The sequence below is a fragment of the Dendrobium catenatum genome, unplaced genomic scaffold, assembly GCF_001605985.2.
Source record: "Dendrobium catenatum unplaced genomic scaffold, ASM160598v2 fragScaff_scaffold_1022, whole genome shotgun sequence".
Lineage (NCBI taxonomy): Eukaryota > Viridiplantae > Streptophyta > Magnoliopsida > Asparagales > Orchidaceae > Dendrobium > Dendrobium catenatum.
The window spans coordinates 2,756,575-2,767,789 of NW_021319484.1; the positions used below are offsets into that span (position 1 = coordinate 2,756,575).

At 35.2% G+C, this 11,215-nt stretch overlaps 2 protein-coding genes across 2 annotated transcripts in view; one reads left to right on the forward strand and one right to left on the reverse strand.

The window, feature by feature from the left end:
* Nucleotides 1-17: 17 nt before the first annotated feature.
* Nucleotides 18-4,453, reverse strand: LOC110107683 (mucin-5AC-like). Its single transcript, XM_028697914.1, has 2 exons — nt 4,428-4,453; nt 18-1,452 (listed from the first exon to the last, which is right to left on the reverse strand). The coding sequence occupies exons 1-2, from the start codon at nt 4,451-4,453 to the stop codon at nt 18-20; spliced, it is 1,461 nt and encodes a 486-aa protein (XP_028553747.1).
* A 2,624-nt stretch (nt 4,454-7,077) lies between these two features.
* LOC110107690 (deoxyhypusine synthase-like) overlaps nt 7,078-11,215 on the forward strand; it is an 11,454-nt gene continuing 7,316 nt past the window's right edge. The window contains exons 1-3 of the mRNA XM_020838023.2: nt 7,078-7,278; nt 7,591-7,755; nt 10,390-10,608. Coding sequence (XP_020693682.1) covers nt 7,078-7,278; nt 7,591-7,755; nt 10,390-10,608 — 585 coding nt within the window. The remainder of the gene's footprint in view (nt 7,279-7,590; nt 7,756-10,389; nt 10,609-11,215) is intronic.

Genomic DNA, 11,215 nt, shown 5'->3' on the forward strand with positions numbered 1-11,215 from the left:
CGCAATGTTTGGAAGGATCATGATTTACTGTTGGATTTAGGGCCTTTCTTGGAGTTCTTCCCTCTAGTGTTTTTGTGTGGCTGATCATTAGGCTTTGAAGAGGATGAGGATGTTTTTTTCCCATAAGAAGAGCTAGCCAAGTCGGCCAAGGAATGATCATTGATACAAGCTTCCAAATTATTACTTGAGGTAGCTTCAGAATCTGAAAAAAGATTTAGGAGATTAAATTTGTTAGGAGAAGAAGATTTCAGAGGAGATTGGGCTGTAGGCAATTGATTTGAGCATTTAGGTGGTGGGGAATTAGATTGTTCTGGTGGCAATTGATTTGAGCCTTTAGGTGGTGGGGAAGTAGATTGTTCTGGTGGTGGGTCGGAGGTGGAAGAGGAAGGAAGGTTGGGTGAATTGAGGTTTGGGATAATTGCGGTACTTGGAGGGGTGGGGATTGTGACGAGATTTTCATGAGGTTGATTGGGTAAAGAGGTTTCAACTATTTGAAAATTCGGCAAAACAGGTGAGGTTGGCAGTGTGGCAGAATGCATTTGGTTAGTGAGATTCGAAGATGGGATATCTAGTTGATTTGGAAGAGAAATAGCATTATGAGACACGGGCATGGATTTCCCAGGGGAAGAGGAAGTACGAGGAGACGGAGTAGGAAGTATACCAGTAGGATTGTTTGAAGGAGGTCTGCGACTGCGGTTCGTGCTCCTGTCGCGAGGAGGTTTTGGCGGAAGAACAGCAGTGGGTTTTGGGTTTGGGTTTGTTGGGCAAAATTCGGAAGTGTGGTTAAAGGATTTGCAGAAATCACATATAGAGGGACGCCATTCGTATTGTATGACAAGATTGAAAAGTTTCCCTTCAACCGTAATCGGAACAAAAGCAGGGTAAGTGGCGGAAGCATCAACTAGGACACAGACTCTTGCATAAGTAAGTCTGGATTTCGAGGCAGTGAGGGAGTCTACGGCTACCGGAGCTCCAATTTTAGTTGCAATCTTAGAAATCCCAACTGGCGTCCAGCAACACAAAGGCAAATCATGTATTTTGAACCAGATAGGCACACTGGTAAAGTCTTCTCTTTTGGGACTAAAGTGCGAAGTCCATTTACGAAAAATGAAAGGTTTACCGAAGATAAACCAAGCACCCTTATTCCAGACCATTTCAAAATCTTCCCGGCATGAAAACTTGAACAGAAAAAACCCATCACTAAGAGAGATAAGTTTGATATTACCTTTGAGATCCCAAAGCTTTTTAACGGCATTAAGAAGGGATTCATAGAAAGGTCGTTTACCCAGAGAATATCCAACCAGGGCTAGATTCCATTCTTCAACTGCATCAGCAATATCCAAAGTAGGGAAGTCGATAATTTCTTCAGGAGTTGGCAGGGTGGAGATGTTGAACTCTCCAGTCGCTGGAGGGGAGGCGAAGACACGATCCCACGGCAAGGCTGAAGAGGTACTAGCAATAGAAGGAGGAGAGGAGTTTGGAAGAGGAGGAAAGGATGAAAGGAGGGATCATAGGATCCCTCCGGCGGCGGCGGAAAAAAAGCGCGAGAGCGAAAAAGAAAGAAAAACCCTAGCGGAGTTTCTCACACTAGGATATTAGAGAGAGAAATTAACGCTAATCATCTCCTCTAATCAGTGGATCATCACATGAATGTTGTTACTAATTTGAGGTATGCATATTTTATATTCTTAAACTGCTGCATCTATTTTCTTTTGAGAGAGAGAGAAATAACAGGAGATTTGGTTGCAACTTGAAAATGCAAAGACACCATCTTTTACACTATTGTAAATGCCTTTTAAGCACAAAATCTCTAGCTAGAAGAATTTCTAAAAAATCAAAACAATTTTTGACGGGCTGCTTCCAACAACTGAACAAGGATGAATCATAGTTCTCCTCTCTTTATGTCTCTTTGCACTTTTGGATGGTCATTCTCTGTAGCATTTCAATATTTTGCTTGGTCATTTTGTAGGATTTATTGCTAACAAGAGAGATTTCTATATAAGTTCAGACTAACTTTTTCACTTTTATGTTTATTTTTGTAGCCTTTAGGGCGCCTTTTTGTTAATAGTTCTTCCCCTCTCTGATGCTTTCATTCATGTTTCTCTTCTTGAGTTGTTGACTAGAAAAAATGATGATAGACGAGTGATCTGAGCAGGTAGGGGTAGTGACTTCACAGAAGGAGCTTGGAAAACTCTCAAGCAACTTATCATTGATCAACATTTTGTCCAATTTCAAATGAATAGGGTCATTAGCTCTTTGATTAAACCAAGTAAATTTGAGACTAGTTGAGGCCAAATCCAACAAGCCCACATCAAAAATAAAGGAATTGAAATTCCATAATTGAGAAGAAAGGAGGGGGAGCCCCCAAACTTCTAAAAAAGATAGCGACAACAATTGAAATCACTAAGGATACTCCAAGGTGCGTTGATATTAAAGTTGATCTCCTTCAAATTATCCCAAAGCATAACTCTATCAGATTGCAAATTCGAAAAATAAATGACAGACATAATGCAAACAAAATCAGACCCCATGTGAACTTCTCCATAAATTATATGATTAGAAGTAAATGTTGGAATAAAATGGACATTAGATGGGTTCCAATTTATCCAAATTCTATCGAAACCCATCTTGCAGCTTGGAACGTGAGAGGCTTCAACAGTTCAAACAAAGTTTGGTGCTACAAAGATTTAGTTCGTCATCACAATCTAGATTTACTTTGTATTATGGAGACGAAAAACAATTTTTTGGATCATTGGTACCGCCTCAACCACCGAGTTTTTTTTTTTATTATAAAACATCAGACCAACCTATCTTAGTTCAAATATAAATTTATTTGGAGAATACAGTATTATTATATATAAAATATGCATTACTCTAACAGCATGTCGGCCTGGATAAGATTGCGTTTTTAATGTTTTTTTCCATGTTTTTTCCTGCACGAGGCTGCCTTTGGAGAAATAAATGAAATCAGCAAGGCTGCAAGTGGCTTTATACGACAAATTTAATCAGGAAATAAATATTATTATTTCTGCATGGTTCTGCATGCCACAGAAGAAATAAATAAAATCTTCATGCGCTTGATTAAAAAAAATCTTCATGCCCTTGATTAAAAAAAAAAAAAAAAAAAAAGGATCGGTTAATGAATTCTAATATGAAATGAATTAAATTCTGAAAAAAAGTAATGGCTACAGTATCCAATCAGTGCAGAAGAAGAACTGAAGATAAGCCCATCGCTTCAAGCAAAATAAAATATGAGCTGATCAGTCCCTACCTAATAATTGTAGCTGCTTCATTTTATATTTTCAATTATGTTATTTTTTAATAAGTTTGCTTTTTCGTTATTTTAAATATAATTATTTTTTAATATTATCATATATTTATCTTAACATTATGATTTTTTACATATTTATTTTAGTTATTAATGAATCTTTTGTAGCTTAGCATTCAAATTAATAGATGCTTGGCTTGGTTGGTGGAATCCTAACTCGTGCTCGATTCCCCTCAAACAGAAAAGTCTCTTAAGTTGGACTAAATCAAGTGCGGGCTAGGAGGTTTCAAGGGTGGGTGCCTCCTCTAGGTCAGCTGGGGATAGGGGTGTAAACGAGTCGAGTCGAGTCGAGTTTTGGCACTATCGAGCTCAGCTCGTTAGTTGGAAAGTGAGCTCGAACTCGAGCACGAGCTCGTGGCTCGATAAGCTCGGCTCACGAGCTCGTTAACGAGTCGAGCTTGAGCCGGCTCGTCTCACTTACACCCCTAGCTGAGGATTAGTCATGTTGCCGAGTGCCTTTTCGGGGGTGGCAGCAGGTGGGGATACCCAGTACCAAAAATAATAATAATAATAATGTGATATAAATAGTCTAATTATAACGTTAGGAAGAGCCCATGCATCTTTATCTTTAGCACTGAAACATTTACTAAAAAAAAAAATTCAAAAGCATGAGTAACCCTAATTTTCTAACTTAATGCATGTTCACATGAAAGGGATAAAATAATACTGTTAAAAAAATATTGAAAGAAAAGAAAAGAAAAAATTACCCACCGCTACTAATGTCTTGGAAGGTCTTTCAAAATAAGTAAGTCATCTTTCAAATTGGGTTTGGGTTCTTGGTATAGGGAGAAGTTTGGCTCCCTCTGGAAAACTCCTCCCATCAATGCTTCTAAGTTTTGAAAATTTTTTTGTATTAAAGCTGCTGTGATTAGAGACTCTATTTCCTTTGCGGTTAACAGTAATAGCAATTTATCTTTTTTCTGGGACCCATGGTGTAACAAAAAAGCTCTCTCTGATTTATCTGCCCACAGAGCTTTTCTCTTTTGAAGATTAAAGATGTATTAGTTCATAATTCTTGGAACTTGCCGGATGATTTACCTGATAGCATTAAGTCTAATATTATGAGGGTTGGGATTACTTCTAATCCTCATAGTATTACCTGGGACGGTGTTGCCTCTCCTTCATCTAAGAATTGTTCTATTCAGTTTTTTTCTGATTTGGAGGATGTTAACTGGAGCAAATACATTTGGCACAAAGGTTATGCGTTGAGATATGCTTGGATGGATGTACAAAGGAAACTTAAAACTGTTGATATTCTTTTGGTTAGAGGCATTCATGTTACATAATCTTGTTCTTTATGTGTTAGCAACCGTGAATGTCACTCACATTTGTTTTTTGAATGTGATTTTTCATTCCGGATCATTACTGAGTTTTTTCCTTCTCTGACGAATTTTTACCTGAGGCCTAATTAGCTTCAAGTTTATAATTTTTCGGGAAACACCAGGAATTATAACAGATCACATCTCAATTTTTGTTATCTTTCTATTTCTGTTATGATTTATTGGATTTGGAGGGAGCGTAACCGCAGGAGGTTCTCTAATTTGAGGAGAAGTCATTTGAACTGAATGAATTGATCATCCATGTGATTAAAGCTAAAGTTATTAAGTGGAAGCACTATGAGAATCTCAAAGAAAATTTTAGGGAAATTCTGGACTGAAGTTTTTGGCTTTCAACACTGGTGGCTGTTTTTGGCTGTGAATTTTTGATGGTCCATTGTGAGATTCAAATTTTTGACTGGTTTTCAGTTTTCTTCGATGCCCGTTTTTTGGTTGGTTGAAGCTGGTATTTTGAAGGACGATGATGTGCAAGGTCTACATCCGGTTTGCATCCTTGGATGGTCGTTCGGCAACCAGGACTGCAACTTCGACACTTTGATGGCCTGCTGCCTTTGCTTTGGGCAACTAGTGTCCATACGATTGGCTAAATGGTTTTCTCATGATCTTGGCTTTGATGCCAGTTTGATGTAGACCTATTTTCCTGACTCCTTTTGTAAAATTTATTTCATTTTTACTTTCTGCTGGTATAGTCATTTTACTTGTAATTTTGGCTTACTTATAACTCTTTGGTGATAAATATACGGGGCTTGCCCCCATTTTTCCAAAAAAAAAAAAAAATCTTTCAAATTGAACCATAATAGTTGATCAATGATTCGTTTGGGATAACTTTCTTACTACTTTATTTTTTTAAATGCAATCACAATTCTTTTTTGTTGTTTTTGAAAAAAAATTGTACCAAAAAACTATTTTCAACCACTAATTCTTATAAAATAGTAAGAAAACTATATCAAATGAAGTCTAAAGCTTCAATGGCCTAGGCAAGTCCCAACATAGTGAAAAAGTGTCCATGAGAGGGCACAAAGTGACACTACAGAAAAATCGTCAATTAGCGGCGGATTTTTTCGGTGGCTTGCCGGCGGATTATTTTCCGACGGCTTTTCGGCGACTTTCCGGCTGCAGCGGGCAAGGCGGGAGCTCAGGCGGGCAGCGCGGGCAGGCCGCCTGGCAAGCAGCGAGCAGGGCGGGAGCTCGGGCGGGCAGGGCAAGAGATTGAGCGAGCAGCGGGCAGCTCAGCTTGGGCTGGGCAGGTAGTGCAGGCAGACCGCCTTGTTGGCAGTCGGGCAAGGCGGGGGTTTCTAGGCAGCCGTTTAATTTTTTTTTAAATTAAATTTTAGATATTTTTATGTGGCTTTTTTTCGCCGGAAATATTTGCCGCCTGAAAATACCGCCAAAAGTATTTTTCCTATGTGTGTTTTACCGGCGGAAAATTTGCAAAGCCACCGGGCCGGAAAATGCCATCGATAATAATTGATTTTCTTGTAGTGTGAAGAGTGTCCAAGCCAGATAGGAGAATTGTGTTGTTCTTTAAAAACAACTTGAGTTGTCATTAGACATGGCTGTATTCCAAGAGATAATGCACGTCTTCTTCCTTATATTCTTATGATATAAGAAATTAGAGATTATATTTGAGATTTTCTGTAAAATTTCTGGAGAAAGGATCACACATCTAAATAAATACAAAAGAAAATCTCAATTTGTACAGTGAATAAATTAAAGTTTTGTAGCAAAAAAATGCAGTTTTTATTTCCAACTACTATATTGTGATGCATTCTTTTTTTTATGATAATCAAATAATCTTAAATTTGTAATCAAGAAGAAGAAAAGATAATGCCAAGATAAAAGGGAATACAATAGTTGATACCAAGTAAAGCCACTCAGCAGCTGAAAAGTGACCAGACTAATAGATTTTAAACAGTATGTTGTAGGTTTATCATAGTTAATGATGTTAGAGTACTCCATCGTAATTTAGCTGGGTTGATGGGCGAGCATGATTGGGAACCCTCAGCCCATGTTCAAATTCTCAATCTCTCTCATACGGCGCTGACCCCAAAGATAAAATAACTATGGGCCAGACTAATTGCACGTAGGCTCGCCGAGGAATTAATTATGCCGTCAATCACCTTCAAAAGGGCCGGCTAGTAGAGTACAAACAAAGGCGTCAAGCCCCTACACCCACGGCTACCATTATTTTATTCTACCAACTTTATGTTTTCCAACAACCTCTATGACACTTGATCCTACTATTTTATTTTTCCATTGCGCTACAAATCATATATCAATCAAACATAAACAAGAAGCAGGAGCCTTTAGTCTCACTACTACCATCTTGTAGTAGAAACCTCTTTTCCTTCATCACCTAAACGGTAGAAACCTCTTCTCCTTCATCACCTAAACGACCAAGAGGATATATTCATGGGTGCAGCTACAAGTGAAGGAGAGAGAGATGTGCTCAAATCCCTGGTGTTCAAGGAATCGGCAGCCCTCGAGTCCTTAAAGATCGGCGGCTACGACTTCAACGATGGACTCGACCTTGCCGGCCTCCTGAACTCCATGGTCTCAACAGGTTTCCAGGCCACAAACCTGGGGGAAGCCATGGAGGTCGTTAACCAAATGGTATGAAGATCAGTATATAAAACCTCCTCATTATATCATTATCACTCTAGGATAATCTTATATATTATCAATAAGAAGATCACTACAGATAATTCAGGCATTACGGTCGGTTTTTCTGAGGTTTCCAGCGGTTCAGTAAAATACATGCAGTTTTTCGGCGGTTCGAAAACCGCCGGAATTAACCGCGTAGAAAATGATTTCCGGCGGTCTATAGCCTAGACGGCAGTTAATTACCGACGGCTATATGACCTGGCCGTCGGTAATACCTGAATTTCCTGTAGTGGATACTAACTGTAATTAAATTTTGTGAAGATAAACTGGAGGCTTTCGCATGAAGAGCCAGCAGAAGATGGGAGTGAAGAGAGAGATCAGGCTGTTAGGGAGTCTGTGAAGTGCAAGATATTTCTTGGCTTCACATCTAATCTCATTTCTTCGGGAATTAGGGAGACTATAAGGTTCTTGGTGCAGCATCGCATGGTAAGTGCTTTTGCCTTTCCTTCATCTGTGTAAATTATACGTAAATATTTTTCATAATTTTCGTATGATAGTTTATATATAAATATTTTTCTTTAACAAGGAGCTGCGATGAACTGTAATCCTCTCTATAATCAACAGTGTTGAAGTTAGTGAATTTTAAAGAGTTTAAATTTATTTAGTATGATAAATTAATATGGAATCTGATTAAACTATAATAAATTATTTGCAGATATTTACATGATTTGTGTTTAAAATAAAGAAGAAATATAGAATTCACTAAATTCTGAATTTAATTTAAAAGTATTGGGAAAATAAGATTTAAGTTTTGTAAAAACTTATTTTATGAAGCAATAAAAGAACCATCCAAAATGGGCAAATTATTACGTCCGGTGACCGGACGTGGATATACCTCCAGATATTAATAAAATATTATTTTAATTTAAGCTCATCAAAAGCGTAGAAAAAGCGCAGATAAAGCGCAGTCAAAGCACACCTAAAATACAGTCAAAGCGCAGATAACGTGGTAAGTTTTAATTGGATGTCCGGACCTAATAATTTGCCTCCAAAATGAGCCCTTAATATAAGAATAGATTTATCAGGCGGTTAGGGAGTCTGTTTGTACTTTATTTTGTCTTTATTATGTTTGATCAATTCTCTTATTATTTGAACTTGTCAAAGTTTTTTTTTTGTCACTTTTTACATTTTCTAGAAGATGGCATCATTGATTTAATTTTCTAAATAATAGGGGTAATATCCTCATTTTAAATAGAAAAAATTACAAATATAGCACTAAAAATCTATCATTTATTTATTTAACAACTAAACTTTTATATTTTCTCATATAATACTGAAAACTTTTAAAAAACGTAAAAAAATAACATTCTTCTTTACATTTTCACATTTTAGTCTCATGTAATTCACCATCAATATCTTGTTGCCCTTCACATGCCACTGATCGCATTTATGCTCTTCGAAGGTGCGAATACGACATGATTATTATTATTATTATTATTATTTGAGATATTACATAAGACTCGAACTCAAAACTTCTTAGTTTGTAGCCTAAGCTCCCTATCAACGGACCATCTTCATCCTCTTTTCACATGATGTTGGTTTAGTTTTTCTCTTCTTCCAGTTCTAATCTACCACCACTTTCTTGTCGAGGGTTTCACAAATATGTTAACAAAAACTAATATAGTGCTAGGAGAAATATAGAGTTTAAATAGGAAAATAATTAAATTTGTAGTATATTGTCTATAAATCTTAAATATCAAGAACTATTTTATAACTTAACAATTATATAACTTTCTCTCGCTATTAAAGAAAATTCAAAATTTGATGAATTTAAAATTCATCAAAAAAAATATAGTATTAACAAAAAAAGTATTATTTTAAATATATTTATTAAAATAATGAATTTAATTATTATCTTTATCATGAATATAATACCTATAATAATAATTTTTATCATTCAAATATTGAATTAACTAGATAAATTATTCAAAAAAATTATTTAATTAATATAATTAGTTCACATTTTTTTTTAACTAAATATAGTCAATAGATTACATATTTTGATTATAAATTTTTTATTAAAAAAAGCTGATGCTGATGTAGGATAGTGTCTTCTTCCTTCAATCGCCGTATTGTAATAAAGGCTTTGCCTGCTCTTTCTATCTTCTGTTCAGCTGTCCTATAAATAAATCTTGCTGTCTTCATTTACTGGAGAAATACTACCAAACAAAAGCCCGTTCCATCATGCTCCTTTTCCATGAAAATTTTATTTTACAGCATCCAACAACTAAAGAGAGAGCAGTTCCAAGCCCAAAAAAATACTTTGAGCCAATTATTTTATATCATTATAGCCTTCATAGGACTGTAAATGAGTTTTGAGCATTTTTAGTTTATGCGGATTATTTTTGATCTATTGACTGAGAGCTTAGATTATTATGCTTCATTTGGAACGGTAGCTCTCTAGTATAAAAATTTCTAGTTCTTAAAGTTACTTTAAAACATTATAGGAAAATCATCCCAAACAAAACCTTAATTAAGAGATTTTGAGTTTAAAACTTACATATGTGATACGTGTATAAATTTATGTTTATTTCGCTCAAAGTCGGCCCAAAGATAAACCTAATTTAGACCCAAAGATAAATCATCATTTCATTTTTTTCTTAAATTCTTTAGTTTGCTGGTATAATCTCTTTATTTTTTGATTAGTTTATATTAACTCCATAGCAAGTTATAAAAATTATTTTGAACCAAAATAGATTATCAGATCAGGTTTGGATATTTGGGTTGCTAGCGGGTCGAATATCACTTTGACCCATTTATTAAATTAGTTGTATTCAGGTCTAAATTTAAATCGGTTCAAATCCAAACATAACTCGTTAACCTATTTTGACACCCCAATCAAACTCGATATAATAGCCGAGAGACAAGTAGTTCAATACACATATTTTCATATACATATATATATATATAATTAACATTATAAAAATTTTAAAATATATAATATATATATATAAAATATATAATATATATATTTTTTTTTTAATTTTATTCCAATTTGTTAATATGGTGGTCCTACTCCCTTTCAATATTTGATATATTTTTAATGAAAATTGCATGCAGGTAGATGTGTTGGTCACAACAGCTGGTGGCATTGAGGAGGATTTCATTAAATGTCTGGCTCCTACTTTCAAAGGGGATTTCTCTCTAGCTGGAACTTATCTGCGTTCAAAAGGGTGGAATAGGATTGGGAACTTATTGGTGCCAAATGAAAACTACTGCAAATTTGGGGATTGGATTATGCCAATACTCGACCAAATGCTTAAAGAGCAAAACACTGAGGTTTTTATTAATTATTTCAGATTTTATGAAGCTTTTTTTACTTAAATTTCATTTGAGACGGTTTTCATATCGTTTTCTACAACATTTTTTATTACAAAAAACTACAAATTAAAAAAGAGCGACCAAAAACTGTCCCAAACGAAGCCATAATTCGCTTAACGGATGAGTTTGTTTTAAGACTATTTAGCTTTAAGGCTTCGTTTGTGACATCTTTTTTACTGCATTCTAGAGCAGTTTTTTAGCATAAAAATTTTTGTTCTAAAAAACTACTTTAAAAAACACTAAAAAAATAGTCACAAATGAAACCTAAGTGTGAAATTATGTTTCAAAATATGTTTATTGAGATGTGATTATTTTAATTAACTTTTTTTCTTTGTAAGTAAAAATTAAGGTTTTTATTAATTAATTCAGATTTTATGAAGATTTTTTGTACTTAAATTTCATTTGATACGGTTTTCATATAGTTTTCTACAACATTTTTTATTACAAAAAACTACAAATTAAAAAAGAGCGACCAAAAGCTGTCCCAAACGAAGCCATAATTCGCTTAACGGATGAGTTTGTTTTAAGACTATTTAGCTTTAAGGCTTCGTTTGTGACGTTGGTT

Bases quoted from the DNA above. Each gene is read 5' to 3' on its own strand.
- LOC110107683 (XM_028697914.1), bottom strand. From the start codon at position 4,453: ATGAAGGAGAGGCAACACCGTCCCAG. The intron at 1,453-4,427 runs GTAATACTATGA...TTCTATTGCTAG, and splicing joins GAGAGGCAACACCGTCCCAG to TACCTCTTCAGCCTTGCCGT.